This window comes from Marmota monax, unplaced genomic scaffold (genome assembly GCF_021218885.2).
Source record: "Marmota monax isolate L192 unplaced genomic scaffold, Marmota_monax_Labrador192_F-V1.1 WCK01_AAM20220418_F8-fsc00015, whole genome shotgun sequence".
Classification (NCBI taxonomy): domain Eukaryota; kingdom Metazoa; phylum Chordata; class Mammalia; order Rodentia; family Sciuridae; genus Marmota; species Marmota monax.
In genome coordinates, this window is record NW_026692194.1 from 26,892,913 (window position 1) to 26,912,904 (window position 19,992).

Below are 19,992 nucleotides of genomic sequence, written 5' to 3' on the forward strand. Positions count from 1 at the left end.
AAGGAGAGCCTATACCCAAGCAAAATGAGAGGGATCCTCCCCAGATTTTTTCCTATGCAACCTGTAAAAAGAACTGCTGGGGAGAGACATTTGGGGAAAATGGTTAAGATCAGAAACTCTTTTTCTGAGGACTACCCAGTAAGGGGAGGAAATTTTTATACTAAAAAGGTGAAAAAAAAAAAAAAAATGAGCCCATCACACAGTTGACAAAATTACCATTTCAAAGGTTTTCAAATTACCATTCTAACAGAAATCTGAGAATCAGACCCTATTAAATATTCCAATAATAAATTAATAGTGGGAATGTTATTTTGTTCAAGAAGCAAAATAACCAGGTTTTTTTCTAAAAGTACTGCTAAGAAGTTTCTGCATGCTTTTGTTATAGCAGTCTGCTTTAGTAAATGTAATACTATTGGGTATTGGTTTATGAAGCTGCTTTTGATACTTCTACACATTTATTTTAATAAATATAAGCAGTTTACAGCTAAGCCTATTTCAAGAACAAGTGAAATAAAGTTCCCATAAATTTTCTTTAAAATGTAACATCCTACAGGATCTGCTTCAGTATCATCTATAAGTTTAACCAAGGGCACTGATGAAGTGCCCATCCCCCCTCCTGTTCCTCCACGAAGACGACCAGAATCTGCCCCAGCAGAATCTTCGCCATCTAAGGTAAAGTAGAAAATCTTGTTATCCAGACATTGGAATCGTTAATTACATTATAGTCCATTGGTTATGTCTAGTTTATTTCTCACTCATAGGTTAACATTTCAGAGTGTTTGGGCTTACTAGCCAAAGATTAACTATGGATTCAGCATATGAAATGTTTCTTTCTTTTCTTCTAAAGATAGGTATTTGGTATGTTTGTAAAACCCTTATAAACCTATGAGTATTATCAAGGAAAAAAAACAAGTTTTAGTTTATAAAGAAAGAGTAATTTAATCTGAAGCAGTTCTTTAAAAATACACATACACGGGGGGAAAAAAGAGAATTTTGAGTTTTGTGTAAAGAAACATAAGTGAGATTGTCTTTTTAGCATATGCTCAAAATCACTTATCTGAGCCTTTTGTTATGCTTCTAAATGGGGGTTTCATGAAAATTCTGGATTGGAAGAGACCCAAAGGCTGTCCAAAGAGTAGAGCACCTGGATTAGTTAAGACACTGTGCAGAATTTCATGAAATCTTAATATAGCAAAAGTTAAACCTGAAAAATAAATGAGTAATTTATGCTAAATCAGAAATTATGATACATTGCATGATAAGCAAATAGTATGCATACTAGGCAAGTAGTAGCAAACAAAATTTTGAGAACAAATTCAGGTAAAAACATCAGCAAAATTAATTTTTTTCCTATTAATTGATAGAACATCTCATTTAAACATGGCAAAATTCCCTGTTCCTCATATAATATTCTACCAATAGCATGCTTGAAAGCCCCAACTTATATAATTTTTGTGATACTACATAAATTATTAATAAAAGTGTTTTATTCTTTTTTCATAGATTATGTCTAAGCACTTGGACAGTCCCCCAGCCATTCCTCCTAGGCAACCCACATCAAAAGCCTATTCACCTCGATATTCAATATCAGACCGTACCTCTGTGTCAGACCCTCCAGAAAGCCCTCCTTTATTACCACCACGAGAACCTGTGAGGACACCTGATGTTTTCTCAAGCTCACCACTACATCTTCAGCCTCCCCCTTTGGGCAAAAAGAGTGACCATGGCAATGCCTTCTTCCCAAACAGCCCTTCTCCTTTTACACCACCACCTCCTCCTCAAACCCCTTCTCCTCACGGCACAAGAAGGCATCTGCCATCACCACCATTGACACAAGATGTGGACCTCCATTCCATTGCTGGGCCACCTGTTCCTCCACGACAAAGCACTTCTCAACATATCCCTAAACTCCCTCCAAAAACTTATAAAAGGGAGCATACACACCCATCCATGCACAGAGATGGACCACCACTGTTGGAGAATGCCCATTCTTCCTGAGTTTCTCTATACTGGGATGTACAGTTTCTTAGCCCCAAATCCATTGCTGGCAATGGATGCACTGAAGGTGCCAGCACTGAGGAGTTAAAATGAGAACTCCAAACACTAATGACTCTACTTCAAGATGCAGTATAAGACAATTTTAACCTAGACATAATTATAAAACAAAATGGTATTCCAGTTTAGAATATGGAAGGACCGAATGAGAGAAACTGGACAATTGATTGCACCTGAAAATTGAGTGAAGGGACTTTTCCCAGCATGAGTCCTCACTTTGTGAAGTGATCTTTATCATTAAAGGGATGGAAAAAACAGCCTAGTGTCCAGCAGGCCCACAAGATGACAGTTTTTGTAATTCAAAATGTTATGCACTTTTAAAAAAAAATCTTAAACAGGGATCTTACTATCCTCCTTTGTTTTCCTTTGCTTTACTATTCTACTTTAGAATATTTTCTTAGAAATCATTCAAAGGACTGTGAGGAAAGGCTGTGGTACCTGACCTTGTTGAAATCAAGGCCCAGCACTGTACCACAGTCCTGTTTACAGATTATTACAGTGAAATGAATGGGTACCGAGGCTTCACCAAAGAGGTACTTTTTTGTTGTTGTTGTTGTTTTAAGAATAATTATTCCAATTTTAAGAACATTCCCCACCTCCCCTCCACATACACATACACATACACACACACACACACACACACACACACACACACACAATGTGGTGGTGTTGCCTTGAAACATGAGAAGTTTTGTCATTAACATGACAGAAGAACTTTTTTTAAAATGTAACTGTCAAGAATACTATTTACAGTTAGGAGACTGTTAATCTATGCTAGATTGTCATTCCCCCACCCATCCCCCACAAAAGTTTACTGGTAATCCATTTCCTGGCTCGTGGCTGTCCCTCTAATCATAACTGTGGAAATGCAGGCACTCAATGTGAAATGGAGCACTTGCTGGACATCACTGACACCATTCATGTTTTACTAATAGTCGAGTAATCAGCATACCTAGAATTACCTTGCATTGCCTAAATCGTGTATATATAGTGAATGTTATATAATATACCTGGCAGGTCTGTTTTAATTTAATTGAATAAAGATACAAATACTTTGTTTGGCTGGCATATATTAAATTATTATATGGAGAAAATGGTCGATTCTTATTTCTTTCAGTTGAAACACACATGGACACTAAGCATAAAAGCAAGTATTGTGGTACGTCTTGGTTTCAAGTTCTGGATATATGTATTGATCTTAAAGAATGACCTAAAGTTGCAGTTTGGCATGTAGGAAAATATTTGGTTAGAATAGAATGAATATCTTTTAAGCAGAACTTTGGTAGGTTTTTAAATTTCCTAAACAACATGTATACAGTTTGTTAAGGTTTATATTGAACATTCTGGCTTGCTTGAGGTCTTCTGCTTTGTCTGAACTATTCATAATAGAACATCTACCTGCACCATTACTATGGATTATTCATTAAGCATATGTACTGCTCTTCTGAGTCCAATACTTGACTGAAATGCATGCAACTGTTTGAAGAGAAAAAGTTTTTATTTATTAATCTCCACTATAAGGTCTATGAGATGTGCAGTATTCCATCCTTAGAGACATCGGTTCATCAGTATCTGCATGTGTCCTCTGAATAATGAAGCAGCATTTCAGCAGTTCTGTTAAGCACACCATTAGACATTTTTAAGAAATGCTACACCCCAGTGGAAATCTAGTACTTTAATAATTTCCTGTGATATTTATTAGAGCATTAAACATATGTCATGATAGTACAGTATATAGTCCTTTAAGACCAGAAAGTATGTTAATTGCATCACCATTAAGCAGTCCATCCAGTCATGTCCTTTCTTATTTATTTGAAAGGGTTGAATCTTTTTGGTTAATATCTGTACCATTTCCATTATGGTAGCCATTTTTCTCTTTGCAAAATGTTTCCTCTTTTAAATGTCTTAAAAATTAACTTCATATTCCCTCTTGGATGCAAAGTGTCCATAAAACCATTAATTCAACAAATCTTTACCTAAGCCTACTTACTAGTGCTGCTATAATTAATTGTGATACACATTCCAGAATCTATGAGTTTTTATTGGGCCAGCCTAATTGTCCTTAGGATTTCCATTTTTGTGGCTTATTGGTCACTTCTCTTTTTAGTTATCCTATGTATATTCCAAATGAGAACCGGAGAAAAGTCACAGTAGAACCCATTCATATCTCCCTGGCCAGTGTGTTAACCTTTTTGACCTGCCCGATGCTACAAAAAGAAAAAACTCAGATTTGAAGTTCTAATCATATTTCTCCCCAAAGGAGACCACTTCACTGTGCAACAGTTTTATATGCATTGTGGATAGAGGATATTTTTATTCTGAAATATAACATTTGAGTAAAAATATTTTCTGCAGTGGTAACTGATTAGAAAAATTCCAATTGGATGCCCTTAGGTGTACATGAGAAAACTGTATCCTTACCACCTTATGTGAAACATTAACTAGCTGACAAATTTATCCTTAATAGTAACTAAAACATACCTAATCAGGGACAAGAAGTGGCGGAAGAAGATAAATGCATCACAAAATTCTACTTTTAAAAATGCAAGACATTACAAGGCAGTCAATGCAGCATGACATTTTGTTAACCATGTTCCAAAATGTGGAAAATTTCTTTTAGAAGTAGAAATATTCCTAAGTGTTTGTTATTTGGGGAATCACAAAATGAAGGGAATAGATCAAGGTTGAATTTACTTAGTAGGCTCAAAACCAGTATAATAGGAAGGGAAGCTTCTTACATCTAAGCACAGGAATGAATTAGAAGTATATCTTTCTAAATTTATTGAAAGACAGGTTATTTATTCTTCCCAGTTCTCAAAATGTACTTTTAAGACTACAAATGATCAGGAAATATACAAACATTGAAGTTTGTTTGACTTAAGTTTGCTTAATTAAAGATTGTCAGACATCAAATAATGTGTTTAGTAGGTTACTGTTCTCTTAACTCAAGGATATTTTAATGGATCTGAGTTGAGAAAAGAGCAAGCCACCTAACAATCAAATAAACAGTCAAGTACTATTTCAGTTGAGAGTTATATTATGGTTATGAATTCTTCCTTAACGTTGTTTTCTTCATAAGCCAAAATTACCTTATACAAACCAAAAATTAATTGGTATTATGAACGTGATCTTGTCATAATTCTCAAGTCTAGCTTCAATATTTTATTTCATAGTTTTTGAATATGACAATTTAAATTGCTTTTTTAGCACTCAGCAAAACAAAGGGGGGGGGGGAGTTGTCCTGATTAATTACTGCTGTACATATTGAAAACCTTTTTTCCTTCAGATTCAGAAACAATTTAACAGTTAATTTCTTGGTATTCTGCTGCTGTGGATAGGTTTACTTACTGTTTTCAACTATATTGTGTGACTGTTGTACAAGTGTGTAGGTCCTGTTGTATTGCACATTAATCTTTACCAGTAAAAACACATCACAAGGTTCATATCAGTTTGGCTGAGAGAATTAAGCAGTAAAATTATTTATAAGGGAAAATGATGACTTTATTTGACATTTTTTCTCTTGAAACATCTCATTACTAACTTTTTAAAAATCATTTCCTAATCCTTTATACATGAGCCAGTGAAATATGCTGAGCTCTAGTTAAGAAGCATGAAGTCTACATAACAGAGCTAAAGAACAAAAGCACTTGTAACTTCTTTTGTAAATTTCATGCCTTATTTCCCATTTTTGACACCGTAAAGTGCATTTTTTTGTCAACTGTGAGCAAATTTCCCTTTTGCCTTTAATGAAAATAGTGCATTAAGTAGCCAATTGCTGCAAAATTGTAAAGCAAGTTAGCTAAAGGTGGGTCACGTTGGATTACCACTCAAAGAGTCAAGATGCGAAAGAGATGGAAGTTACATGTGGTGTGGCTTAGAGTGCACCTATGCCAGATGCATGCCACTTTCAGTAGCTGCCAAATGTGCCTTTAATTAAGAACATCTCTAATTTTTTTCTTCAGATCAAGTCAGCATTTGGGGGTGGGATTAGGGCAGGGGTCTTTGGGGTACAAATATCTGGTGAACCAACCAGAGAATTTGTTTGTCAAAGTGACATGTATAATTTTAGTTGAGATGTGTCTGTGTATATATATATGTGTATTTACCTTTGTTTAGTAGCACGGTTATTTGCTAAAATAATTGTCAAAAATGCTCTGTCAGTCTTACTATGATGTAAGAACAAAGTGTGGTCTATATATCTAATATGGCCTTTGTACCTAACTATGTTCGTAGGTAATCTTTGTACTCTTGTGTGCAGCAGTATTTGGTTTGCGTTTAAAGTGAAAATAATGGCTGTTATTTTTCTGGCATTACTAAGATAAACCGAAAAATAATAAAGAAAAATGCCTTACATAGCCCACAAGCGTATTGTTTTTGCACATATTTATTTTAGAGGAAAGAATGTTTAAAGTTATTGGCAATGGTCATTTAGCTTATTATACTTTCCACATAGAAATATTTTGTATTTTATCATGTTGGGGACACCTTTAGGTTCCATGTTTCATTCTGTGTCAAATCCTACGATATAGAGAGTGGGAGGGCTTTGGGATGAAAATTAGTAAAGTGACCTTGGTATACCCAGGTGAAGCCTCACAGGACTAAGGCAACTGTACTCCTAAAAGAAGTTTAAAACCAGCACAATTCCCTGACAGGCAGCTTTAGCTGGGATCTGCTGGAATGAGGCAGCTTGACTTCTCAGAATTCTTTCTAGGTTTGGCATGAAAAGATAGGATTTAAGGTTTTAACTAAAAAATTGTGCAAACATGAGATCATTCAAGGTGGACTACATAATGTAAAAAAATTAATGAATTCTTAGAGATTCAGACTACTTATTTAAAAATTGGGATAAGTGTGCCCTAGTGAAATGTTCATGTGGCAATTAGTATTTGAGATCATTTGATTTGATGTTGATTCCTGGTATTTGGATGGCTGCTTTTTCAAGAATACTTAAAATTAATTGATTCCCCCCCCCTTTAAAGGCACAAAATCATTTATTTTAACAGATTCATTTGTTAAAATAAATTGAAATTCAGGCATGTACTAAATACATTATAGGTAATCAACATAATAGCCATAGGCAAATGTTAACATTGATATTAGTCAAACTAGATTCTGAATTTGCTCCTGAAATGTTACTTTTGAGCTTTAATCAGGTGATTTGCTTTTTTATTTATTTTAGTCATGTTAACCTATCACAGATTAAGGGCACCCAAGTTTCAAGAAAAGCCAGCACCATAGCTGAGCCTGTCTTTTCGCAGATTTCATAAAGAGTTCAATTCCAAAAAAATTCCATTTTATGGCCATTCTAACATTTTATTGTTTTTTTCTTAATTTTTTTATAGTTGTAGATAGACAGCATGCCTTTATTTTAATTGTTTATTTTTATGTGGTGCTAAGGATCGAACCCATGCCTCACATGTGCTAGGTAAGTGTTCTGGCACTGAGCTACAGCCCCAGCCCCCAGTTCTAACATTTTAGCTTGATACTTACTGAGGGCAAAAAAAAATGATAGACTATTTAGAAGCTAGTGTCTCTAATAACTCAATAAAGGTAAGGATCGATGTGGTAGAGTAAGCAGGTAACATTGAAATCCTACCTTCTGACACTGTTTCCATTACTTACTATATGAGTGACTTTGAAGACCTTATTTAATCTATTTTTTGTCAATAGGGTGGGTGGGGGTTTTGGTAAAGTGCTTGCCTGGCATGTATAAAGCCCTGGGTTTGATCCTCAGCACCAAAAAAAAGGGGGGCGGGTAGGCTGGGGAAGGTGATAGACTTATTTAGGACTTTTATGAGGTAACTTGAAAACACAATGCTTTCCACATAGCAGGTGCTTAATAAATAGTAACTAAAGTTATGAGAGACTTTTTTAAAAGTTTGTCTGCTTGGGCTGGGGATGTGGCTCAAGCGGTAGCGCGCTCACCAGGCATGCGTGTGGTCCAGGTTCAATCCTCAACACCACATACAAACAAAGATGTTGTGTCCGCTGATAACTAAAAAATAAATATTAAAATTCCCTCTCTCTCTCTCTCTCTCTCTCTCTCTCTCTCTCTCTCTCTCTCTTTGTTTAAAAAAAAAGTTTGTCTGCTTTTAAATAACTTTTAAAAGGTTGATGGTTTATCCTAAAGTGTCTATGCTTTGACTCTTTATAGCTTCCTTTGCTGTTTGTCTTCATTTAAATGGGTTTTGAATGACCTTAATAAGTATTTGATAAGGGATCATGTAACTGTTCAATAGTCAACAAACATTTATTGTTCCAGGTACAGTTCAGATGTTAAGAATACAGCCATGAACAAAAATCCATTTCACCGTGGGATTTATAATCTAATGAGAAGATACAGATAATAAGCATAATAAATAGGTTATATTACATATTAGAATGTTATAACTGCTATCAACAACAAGAAGGAAGAGGAATAAGGTGACTGGGAATGTGGGAGACAAGGAAGGTGAAATTTAAATGGGATGGTCAGAGTCTGCCTCACAGAGAACATGACATAAATAAAGACTTGAAGGAGGTAAAGGAATGAGTATCTGAGAGAAGAATATACACAAGGATCAGCCAGTTCAAGAGGCCAGAGGCAGAAGCATACTTGATATATCTTGAGAATCAGTGAGGCTGCTTTTGTCAGGAGAGAAATGACTATGGATGGTCTAGAAGAAGTTGCCATCAGAGGTTTAAGCAGGTCCCAGTCACTTAAAGCTTTAAAAGCCCTTATCATGACTTCGACTTCTGTTTAGAGAAACAAAGTCCTTATGGGGTTTGAGCAGAGGAGTAATGTGATTTGATTTACTCTGGATGATGTGTCGAGGATAATTAGAGATTAAAAGCGGGAATAGGGAGTCCAGCTCAACAGAACATGATTTGGAACAGTGACAGCAGTGGAGGTGGTAAGAAGAGGTCAGAGTTTGGTTATATTTGGAAAACAGCCAGTTTGCTGCTAGACTGATTGTGGGATAAAAGAACTGTCAAGGATAACTTCAAGGTTTTTGGCCAGAACAACTGGAAGGATAAAGTTATTATTAACTGAGGTGAAAAAGATATGGTTAAACAAAAAGGATTGGACACATTAAGTTCAATGAATAGATCAGAAATCTTAAGTCAAGAAGGCACTTAGAGATGTTACCATGGAGCTTGGAAAAGAGATCTAGGCTAAAGATAAAACTGGCAGTGACTTTAATAAAGACCATATTTTAAAGCAAGCAGACTGGATAAGATCACAAAGCAAGAGAGAATAAACTGGCAAAGGAAGAGCACTAAGCAAAAGAGAGCCCTGGGGGTACTCTTGCATCAAAAGGGGAAGAGGAAGCAGCACCAAAGAATGAAGATGAAAATCAAGAGTATGTTGTATCTTTAGGGCCTAATAAAGAAATTATTTCAGAAGGAAAAAGTGATCAAATGTTACTTGCTAAGGAAAGTAAGATGACTGAGGATGGACAGTGTTTGGCCATGTAGAAGTTGTCAGTGATCTTGACATAAGGAGCTGGCCCAATGACATGGGCAAAAGCCTGGGCCTAGAAAGTTTAATAGCACAGGAGCACAACTGAAGTAGCTGCTGCTTTCAAGTTTTACAATAAAGAAAAGCAGTGAACTGGAATGAAGCTAGAATAGTCCAGAGAAAACAGGTTTGTATGCAAATAGACTTGCCCCAGGTAGAGAGAGGAAAACGTGATAATGAGGCTAGGAAATGGAAACAACTCAAAAGCACAGATGGTATCCTCCAACAGTGTTTTACAGTAGATCCAACTGTCTTCAGGTGCATAGGTTTATGTACATGAGAAAGAAACACAACACATTGTTTTCCTGCTAGAATTGAGTATTTAATATTACTGTGTCTGAAGGGAATGAAGGCATGATAAAAATATCTCTATTTTACAGATAAGGAACAAGTTTAGATGACTTAAGGATTATGCACTAAGCTCTATAGAAAAAAAGTTATGTGATTTGAGGATTAAAATATTAACTATTTTAGCCCGGCATGGTGGCACCCGCCTGTAATCCCAGCCACTTGGGAGGCTGAGGCAGGAGGATCTCAAATTCAAAGCCACCTCAGCAACTGTGAGGCGCTAAGCAACTCGATGAGACCCTGTCTCTAAATAAAATACAAAACATAGGGCTGGGGATGTGGCTCAGTGGTGGAGTGCCCCTGAGTTTGGTTCCCGATACCCCACCCCCCAAAATTGACTATTTTGAACATCTAACAACTTCTCAAAAAGTTATTTTTAGCATTATCTAAATTCATATCTTTTCTATATTTTCAAAACACAAGTGTAGTATCATGACACATTAATTTCTATTTTTTCCCCTTAAAACATAGGTCTCCATCAGTTTTCTCTACCTAATTTTAACCCATGTCTCTTTTGCTATCTCATCCTTCCTTTTCTCTCAGTCCCTCCCCACCATGTGACTTGTTGGCCTATATGCCATAAATATCAAGATGCTTAGTGGCCAAGAGTGCTGCATTCACATCTTTAAATCATCTTTCACGATATAAGAATTCCAACTGTCCTGAAAGCCATGGGTTTTTTTAATGCTCAGGAGGGAAGTTATTAATGGTGATGTTTCAAGAAAAAGTTTAGTCTGAAAACTAGACAATTTTATTATACAACTCAAAGACATTTGTCATTTTAAGTGCGTGCAATCAGTTCTCTGTAATATGCCACTTCATAAAATACACTTCAATTTTACCACTTCATAAAATACACTCACCATGTGTGTGTGTGTGTGTATATATATATATATATATATTTATATATGTATATTTTTAATAAAAATCTTGCTGTATAGGATGGTAAAGGTTACAGCTGATGGGGCTGGGGTTGGGCTCAGTGGTAGAGCATTTGCCTAGCATGTGTGAGGCCCTAGGTTCAATCCTCAGCACCACATAAAAATAAATAAATAAATATTATTATGTCCATCTATAGCCAAAATACTAAAAAAAAGTGTGTGTGTGGGGGGGGTGCTACAGCTGATAAATTTAAGAATGCAAAAATACTCACCTGGGTTTCAACAAACTTATTAGTTTTTTGTGCCTCAGGTCTCACCAACCTCCTGTCCTAAAATTCAATCTATGACAAGAATCCTGACATTTGCATATCAGATCATTCAATTTACTGGCCTAAGAAGTAGTGGCTCTAAAATTTCAGTGGACCAAAGAACATAACATGTTAGAGTTCATTTAAAATGCAGATTCCTGGGACTGAGACTAGGTCAGTGGTACAGCACTTGCCTAATGTTGATGAAGCCCTGGGTTTGATTCCCAGCACCACAAAAATAAGTAAAGTGCAGATTCCTGGGCCCAGTCCTCAAATGTTCCTAATAAAATGGGACTAAAATAGTGCCCAGGAGTCTATATTTTACAAGGGCTCTCATGGAGAAGGTAACATGAGTAAAGTCTTGAAGGAGGTGAAGGGATGAAACATGGGGTATTACAGAAAATGCCCTTCAAAGTGCTTCCCTGACATTCTAGTTTCAAGTCTTAGATTAGTTTAATATATCTGTTATATACAGAATAGCCCACTAGAGAGAACCTTAGGAGTACACAAATCCGTGCTTCTCAAAGGTTCTAATTCTGAAGTCAGAGAAACAAGACGGTCTTGCTTGGATCTGCATGTAGATCCTGCAAGGTTACAGAAGAGACCTATCATAACTCCCTTGCCTGTGTAAAAATCTCCATCTTTTGGTGGAGTGCTTCTTTCTGTTCATCAACCCAAACACTTCCCAAAGATATCTGTGGTCTCATGTGTAAACTGCATTTCTCCAGAGGACTGGAGTTCACAGATTAACAACTGTCAAACTCCCATACTGACTTTCATCCCTAATGCCATATTACATTATATATCATTACTATCACTAATCATCCTGTCTCCTCAATTTATAATACTACCTAGAAAGATTATATAAAATAAGTTAGAACAACAAAAAAAATAGCAAAGTTTTTTTTAATTGGAGAGATGTTTTCTAATGCTAGGTGCTGTGAAAACAGCAGCAGTGTCTTTAACTGCTTCTGAAGACAACTATATTTTATTTGTGACTTTTTTTCCTTTAAAAAAGTAAAAGGCCAAAGATAAAGTATGAACTCTGAGGCTCTTTGTCAAATCAAGAGTACTATTTATTTTCTGTATCACTCTACCTATTATAGCACCACCATGAAAGTTGGCATCAAGCATTTATTGAGCACCTACTATGTACTTTTCTAGGAGTGGAGGAGAATTTAAAAAAAAAAAAAAAAAGATATGGCATAGTCCCTTGAAAGAACTTGCATTCCTAATGGGAAGATAATACAAATACATCAAAAGATAAACTAGTCACACCACAAGAGGTCACAAAAAGATGAGGGGGCTTAAATTGGATTTTAAGATTAACAGAGAAACAGCAGCTAGAGAAGTTATGAAGCAAGAGTGAGCCTGGGCAAGGTACATGGTTTACTGAAAACAATAGAAGCCCAGTTAAGATAACTTAGTTTACCCAGAACAGCAAAGTATGAGATGACAGTGAGAAAGAAAACTAGCAGCCATACTATAGAGAGACAAACTTAAATGTCAAGTCAAGGAGTTTAGTTGATAATACAAGAACAGTCAAAGAGTTTCACACTGAGCAGTATTTCAGAATATTTAGTGTGTTAGAAACATATAGGAGTGGGGGCAGAGTGCTTGTAGGCAATTAGAAAACTACCCCCCAAAATGCAAATTTCAGGAGACAGAGACCTAAAATAGCATAATTATTACTAGTTTCATTGGTTGACTTCATAAAATACAACTAAATTGAGCTGTGCTATAAATGTAAATCAAGATTTTTCAGAGGATGCTATCAAATGAAATTTGAGATGGGTGTGATTTTTTTTTAAACCTTCCTAGTAACTGACCATTTTGATGAGAAAACAGGATATAAAAGGGAAAGGCATTTTACTGTTGATTACATTTTATTTAAGAGGTCATGACTTCTATTTTCATGTCCAGTTGATCTGGCATTGTGCTTTTCAAGCACTGCCTCAAAACAGTTTGGCCTAATAATTTCAAATTAATCCATTAATTTCTTTTTTTCTTCGGCTATGCTGCGGATCAAACCCAGGGCCTCACACATTTTAGTCATGTGCTCTACCACTGCTACATCTCGAGCCCTTTTTAATTTTAGACAAGAACTCACTAATTTGCCCAGACTGGCCTTGAACTTGATATCTTCCTGCCTCAACCTCCTGAGTAGTTAGAATTACAGGTGTGTGCCTTAATGACCAGGTTGACTTAAATTTAATGTTGCAAACTTCAAAAACTTGGCAGTGATTCTTAACATGTTCCAGAAACCTACTGTTCAAGCTACTAATGTTACTAATTAATTGCCAAAGAGAAGTAAAGTTGTAATACTTAGAAATAAAACATCCCCTATTTTATCAAACAGTGCATTCACAGAGGAACATGGTCTGAAGAAGTCAGGTTGAGTACTAAGATTCTGAATGTACATAAGTCAAATACTCCTAATTTTTTATAGGTAACTGACTAGGAATGGAGACAAATATTTTAAATCTATTTTTTTATTATCATGGGCATATCAAGGACACCAGTCATTTGGGCCATGTCCATAAGGAAACAGCACATTTTACTACCCCAGAACCAGGAAGACATTCATTGCATTATGATTCCTTTATCTGATCTATAAGAGCTTTGTGTCTTTACAGCTTCTGCAAAAGTTAGGTACTGCATTCCTCAGTTTTCATTATGACCTGGTGTTTGTAGTAACCACTATGTGTCTACTGTTAAAGTACTATTGCTGTTGCCACCTTCTGTCCAGACTGAAGAAAGCCTTTTTTAAAGGATGTGGCTAAATCAGTGCTTTTTTCCTAATCCATCTGATCATGAGTGTGTGCGACACTTAGGATCACAGGTGGATCTGGAATACTGAGTACTCAACAATACAAAGACTCTGGATTATTCCCAACCTCAGTACAATCCATACAAGGGAAAAATGTGGGGCTTTTTTTGTTTGTTTGTTTCCCAGCTACCCAGTGTCTACATTGTTCCCATTACTGTTTTCCATTACCACCAAACAAGTTTGAAGATCAAGTGTCTTTAACCTTTGAACTTTTTTGTATCATGGCTTAAGCACAAATTCTTCATAACTCAGATTTGCAATATGTAAAATATAGTTGTGTTAATTAACCTGCTTTGTTTTAAGGGCTGTTACCTATTGCCTTAGGGGTTCTGAAGACATATGGCAAGACACAGTTGGCCCCTAGCAGTGTATATTAATCTAAGCACACTAGGATGCATTAATAAGCTAAATGCCTAGGAAACACAAAATTCACATCCCTGTGAAATATGAACATGCTCAATGTTATACTTGGGGAATGACTTCAAGGTGCAAGGTTTTGTTCTTACAAACATTTATTTTCCTCCAAATTGATTGTGTTTTTCTGTAATGATATGAAAAGTCTTCATTCCCTTTTCCCAAGTATTGAGTTTCAAAAAGCCAGGTCTTAACCATACACTAATCTTCATCTCTTCAATGTCTTGTATGTTGTTAGTTTCATATGTAAGTATTTATATTGGTTTTCCTCAGGGATTTATACATTGATATATATATTTTATGTATATATATATATATATATATATTCCTACACAGATATATACAAGCTTTTTATCCTCATCTTACCACTTGACAATACAACTTTAAATATGTTTTACACAGCTGTTCCTTGGTCAAGGTCATTTGCAAGAGCAAGTCGGTTTCTGAAGAAATCTTGTTTGGTGGGTGAAGGATCCATTGAGGGATTCTCATTAGTTTTTTCCCTGTATTCTGATCCACTGGACCTAAAATCTCAGCACACAGATAAAGTACAGGTTGATTTGGTTTAAATTGTTTTCAAATATTTTATCTATCCAAATTGTTTTGCATTTGTAAAACAATTGTCTCCTAGATCTGGAAAAATTTTTACTCCACTGAAGTTCAAGACTCAGGATATGTGATCTAAAATTTGCAGCAAACATAAAAAAGACAATATCTTTCTAATAGCTTTAGGGAACAATTGTGACATCTGTATATGTCCATGTAAGATACCATGTAATAACATTATAATAGGGCTCAGAGAATTGAAAAAAATCCTATTTTTGATTCATCGAGGTAACTACTCCACAAATTACCAAGGCCTCGAAATTAAAATGGACAGAACTCATCGTTCTCAACAAAGTTTATCAAGGGCCTTTACTGAGTCTGGGCATTACATTACAAACTCTTGCTTTTGCTGGTTTTCATTTTTAAATAAAAGATTTATTGAAGCCAACCACACACATATGCTACATTTGGTAGAATCCATAAATAAGTACAGTAATCAAATTAAGAAAATACTATAATCTCAACCACCACAAAGGAGACCAAGGCCAATCAATAGTCAACAACTCAAATCAGTCCATTTGAGTCCCCAGTCGAGGGTGCATTCTTCCTTTTATCTTGGGTAAGCCAGTTGGGCAATCCATTCCAGCTCTGTACCTTCTCCAGTTTGTTCATGTCAGAAGTCCCTGCAGGGAGGAGGCTTTCTGGAAATAACCTCTGATAAGATAGATGAGGCCCTCTCACTAGCTTAAACTCTGATGGGTGACACTAGCCCAGTAACAAAGAGCTAATACCAAAGACAATAAGCAGGATGCATGAAAGTGATGCTAGACGTGAAGTTCTTTGTGCAAAGCGCCTATACAACTGAACAAGTTCTCCATATGCTGATGCTCAGTCAGGTTGCTTCCACTATCCACTAAGAAGGACAACTGGCCTCCAAGTTCTTTCACTATCATTGGTATGTTATTGTTGGGTCCTTATTGTTGTTATTAGGTAAGTTAATTATGACTCTATTATTATTTCCTGAATTGGGAAGAATTCTATCCCTTTACATTATTCAAGGAAAGAAGTTGGATTGACACAGACTAAAATCCTGATGCCTAGAAACCTGATGACTGACTAGATATTTTCACCTTGATATTTGGTATCACAGATAAAGCCACAGCTCCTCTTACTTCTATCTGGTAAGGAACACTTTTCTACTGCATCCCAGCAAAGAAAGAAAAAAACTATTCTATCAATTCCAGTATATCTGGATGTTTATCAAATAAAATGATTCTTACTGGGTGAAGTTCTCTTTTTCAGGCATCCCCACTGAACTCGCCCATAAAACAGACGTCACATGCCTTTCCCTAAAACTCCAGTCCTTATCAGAACTCCTGCCTACGCCCAGTTCAAATCATCCCCGATTAGTATAGCTAGACGCCAAAAGTTAGGAAAATATGTTTTTAACCATTTCATTATTTCCCTATATATCTTCTGTTGTTTAGAACACTAGGAATTCAGCAGTAGGAAGGTGGGATTTGAATTGGGCTGTTGTTTCTTTTTTTGGTATCAGGGATTGAACTCAGGAGCATTTAACCACTGAGCTACAACCCGAGCCTACAAGTTTTTTATTTAAAGACAGTATCTCACTAAGTTGCTTAAGGCCTTGTTAAGTTGCTTAGGGCCTCACTAAGTTGCTGAGGCTGGTTTTGAACTTTCGATCCTCATGCCTTAGCCTCCTGAGCTTCTGGGATTATAGGAAGGCGTGTGCTGCTGTTTCTTCTAAATTGTTCCCACCTCCCCCATCACACTTTCTCAGCAGAAAGTTATTAATCAGAACAAAATCTTCACCTCACATTTCCCCTTATCTATATCTGATCTCTCCAAAACCCAACATGTCACACTTTGATGTTCCAACATGCAACTGTTTAGTGTTTACCTGGAAATGGGAAAGCTTTGATGTCACCACCAGCCCCAAGGACCACAGAAATCTTCACCAGTTGAGTTCCCATTTCTGAAACAAATGCCAAAATCGCCCTGTCTAGTTTTTAAAGTCCACAAACTCAGCTTAGTTGTTTTTTTTTTTTTAACTACTCTTCTCACAAATTGTAGCTTCCCTGGGTCTCTAGTACCTGAATGTCTCTGCATTTCTTATACTAACTAACTATTCATTAACTAAAGGCTAACTTACTAATCCTTTTCAAAATCTGATATTCTAATATAGCCATGACTAGAAACTCATTTTCATCTTTTTTACAGATAATTTTAACTGCCCTCTTAAAGATGCTTAATATGTGCTATAAGAACACCTGTACTCTTCCAAAGGCGTCACTATTAGACTCTGAAGTAATGTACACCTAAAGTACTAGGAAATGACCTTCAGAGTTTAGGAGAAAGAGTCAAATATATCTACTTTTATTTTCTTTCTCTGTAAAACATAGAAATGGCTTTTGAGCTTCTGTCTTGGCTAACAGCAGAACAGATCTGAGCAAAGACTTGCTAGGGAAGGGAAATGGCTCCCAATACATCACATAACCAATTCAAGCATTTGGTAGAAAGAGGAAACAGAAGAGACTCATTGGTAACTTTCCTTCCATTCAAGTTACAGAGACAAAGAAAAGCACAAGTCAGGTAGATCAGTAAGTATAGATTTGCTACAGGTAAATCTGGAAAGCTTATTTGGTTTGGGGAAGGGGGAGGAGTGGTTCTATGACATAGAACCTCAGACTTTAGAAGAGATTGATTCTCTGATTGGAAAGACTATCCTTCCTAAAAGTTTCAGGAGACATGTATAGGGAGAAGAATGCAGGGGGACTGGTGGGGGAGCACCTATCCTCTTGGACAAATCAGTCATCCCTGATAATCAAGAATGTATCAAATGAGCATTCACGTTGTTAGTTGTTGTTGTTGTTTTCCCACTATGCAACCTTCTTCAGTGCCAACAGCCTACAGGCACAGAGGGCCAGAAATGGTTCAGGGCACAGTTTGTTCTGGCATGGGACACTATGAGAGTAATGAATATTTTTGAGTGCTTATTAAGTGCCAATAACACTTATTAACTTGAAGCTAGATTACCTTTATATTGAACTTTAAGTTCCTAATGGGCAGGAACTATTTCTTTTACTTCTTTTGTACTGGACAAAACCTAGTATACTTAAGATCCTTAATTTAATAATGGATTTCAAATGACTTATTGAAAAAATATTTATTATCAGGATTAAGTAGTATCAAATGTATATCCCTTCAACCATCCCCTTCAATTTTAAAATTATATAGGAGATGAAATGAGATATAAGAATCTTGAAGTGGGTAACAATGGGTGTGGGAATTGTGGTGAGCTTTAAGGAGGTAGAGAAGAAAGTGAAGATAAAATGATAAATTGATTCTTTGACAGTCCTGATTTCTGTTACATGATCCGTTCCTCAGCTAAAGCTGAGCATATATAAAAACAGTTGAAAAGATGACAGAAGAAAAGAATTCACTGATATTCAGTTATACAGGACCCTGTAGAAGTTCTCTCCCAGTGTGTGATTAAGAAAATAGAGGGCTGGGGATATATCTCAGTGATAGAGCACTTGCTTAGCATGTACAAGGCCCCAGATTTGGTCCCCAGTACTGGGTAGGGTGGGGGAAGAAAGAAAAAGAGGGAAAAATAGATTTTTGATATGATTGATAGAAAAATAGTAATGACTCTAAAGCATGTAAGTTATAAAGTGCTAAAAAGGAAGAGAATGGGGGAGGAAATAGAATTAATTATTTGGATGCTATATTCCATTTTCCCACCCACATTTGAAGATAAAAAGATAAAGTACCATCTACATTTCTTACCCCTGAACTGTCTTACATAATTCTCTTCCCACTGCCACACTCCCAACCAAGAATACTGTTTACCTAACTGCAAGATTTACATATAAAGATGAAGTAGCATTTGCCTCAGCCTTCACAATAAGCTAGGTTAAAGTCTTTGACAGTCTTCATTAGATCCTTCTAGAAGTGATAGTTTGCCTTCTGTCCTGCTTAAAGGCAGGGGAAGAAGTGTTCAGTCCAGCATCAGCCTTTCACATTAGGCTTCTAAGAATCTTCATTTTAAAATGTTTAAAGTCACTTAATATTTTCAAACTTTAAGATATGTAGATTTATTTTGATCAATTCTGGACAGCTTTCAGGGACATGTGACCTGGTATCTACCCAGGACAAATATGCCTGAGATGGAAACAATCAGAGGGTCATCCTTGTCCCCAGTTATTGTGGGCATTTTTCAAGATTTTTTTTATGATGTCAACTTGACTTTCCCTTTTGAATCCTTGTGGGTATGAGTCTCAGAGGGAAGAGAACCCTTTCTCAGGTTTTCTGCTGCATCTGGCTCCATGCCTAGCTTCATCCCGAAGCAGCATTCTGGGTGTGTGGGGCCACCAGCCAAACAAGCCCCTATGGAACAAAAAGTGTGTCAGTGTAGACAAGAATGAGCCTCCAAAGGGCTGTAGGAGAGGAAGGCAATGAGCCCCAGAAGTGACACAGCAGCTTCACTGGCCCTGGCCCATGTGGACCTATGAGACCAAATTCTGGAGTGGTTCCAGTACCAGGCTTAGCTACCTTCTTAAAGTCACTGGGCTTGCTGCCAGTCTGATTTCCTGACACATAAGTGGTGACTGGGCTAAATGTCTCTTCCTAGTTCCTTCCAGTACCTGTCCACATGCCTGAGTTCAGAGTACAAGTTCCTATGCAATTGGCTGGGATCATGTCATTCAAGATCCTATACAAATGTCTGGAATAGTGCAGGCATAGAAGATGCTGTGTTCTCATCTGAGTTAAAAGGTACTAGCACTTCTGTGCTATGCTGGGGTCTCCCTGCCCCTTCTTTCTATAGTATCATATTTTAGCATGGTCCATAATGGACATTCCATGGTTCTCAGATGAAAACACTCAGGAGAAGCTACTTAAGTTGCTTCTTTATCCCATGCCAAGTCACCAAAGTGCCCACCATGGCACCCTAAGCACAAGGCCATGCCGGCATCACCTGATGGTGCTGACTGTCCTAGTCCAGAGCTACCAAGCCAGTAAAGCCTGCCAGAAGAGTTATCTGTATGGCTCCACCTTTACTTCCTCTCATATAACACTCAAGATTTA

General features: G+C 36.7%; 2 protein-coding genes across 13 annotated transcripts in view; one reads left to right on the forward strand and one right to left on the reverse strand.

The window, feature by feature from the left end:
* The window catches only part of Sos1 (SOS Ras/Rac guanine nucleotide exchange factor 1), a 116,112-nt gene extending 109,694 nt beyond the window's left edge, over window positions 1-6,418 (forward strand). For both annotated transcript variants that reach the window (XM_046425453.2, XM_046425447.2), the window contains 2 exons: window positions 554-672; window positions 1,504-6,418. In XM_046425453.2, coding sequence (XP_046281409.1) covers window positions 554-672; window positions 1,504-1,998 — 614 coding nt within the window. In that variant the 3' untranslated portion in view covers window positions 1,999-6,418. The remainder of the gene's footprint in view (window positions 1-553; window positions 673-1,503) is intronic.
* The window catches only part of Arhgef33 (Rho guanine nucleotide exchange factor 33), an 81,734-nt gene that overhangs the window by 26,511 nt on the left and 35,231 nt on the right, over window positions 1-19,992 (reverse strand). For 2 of the 11 annotated variants that reach the window (XM_046425465.2, XM_046425471.2), the window contains exon 15: window positions 14,418-14,861. The exons of 1 other annotated variant lie outside the window; for it this stretch is intronic. In XM_046425465.2, the coding sequence (XP_046281421.1) occupies window positions 14,732-14,861 (130 nt within the window). In that variant the 3' untranslated portion in view covers window positions 14,418-14,731. 8 more of the 11 variants (XM_058573678.1, XM_058573682.1, XM_046425503.2 and 5 more) reach the window with 7 other exon arrangements.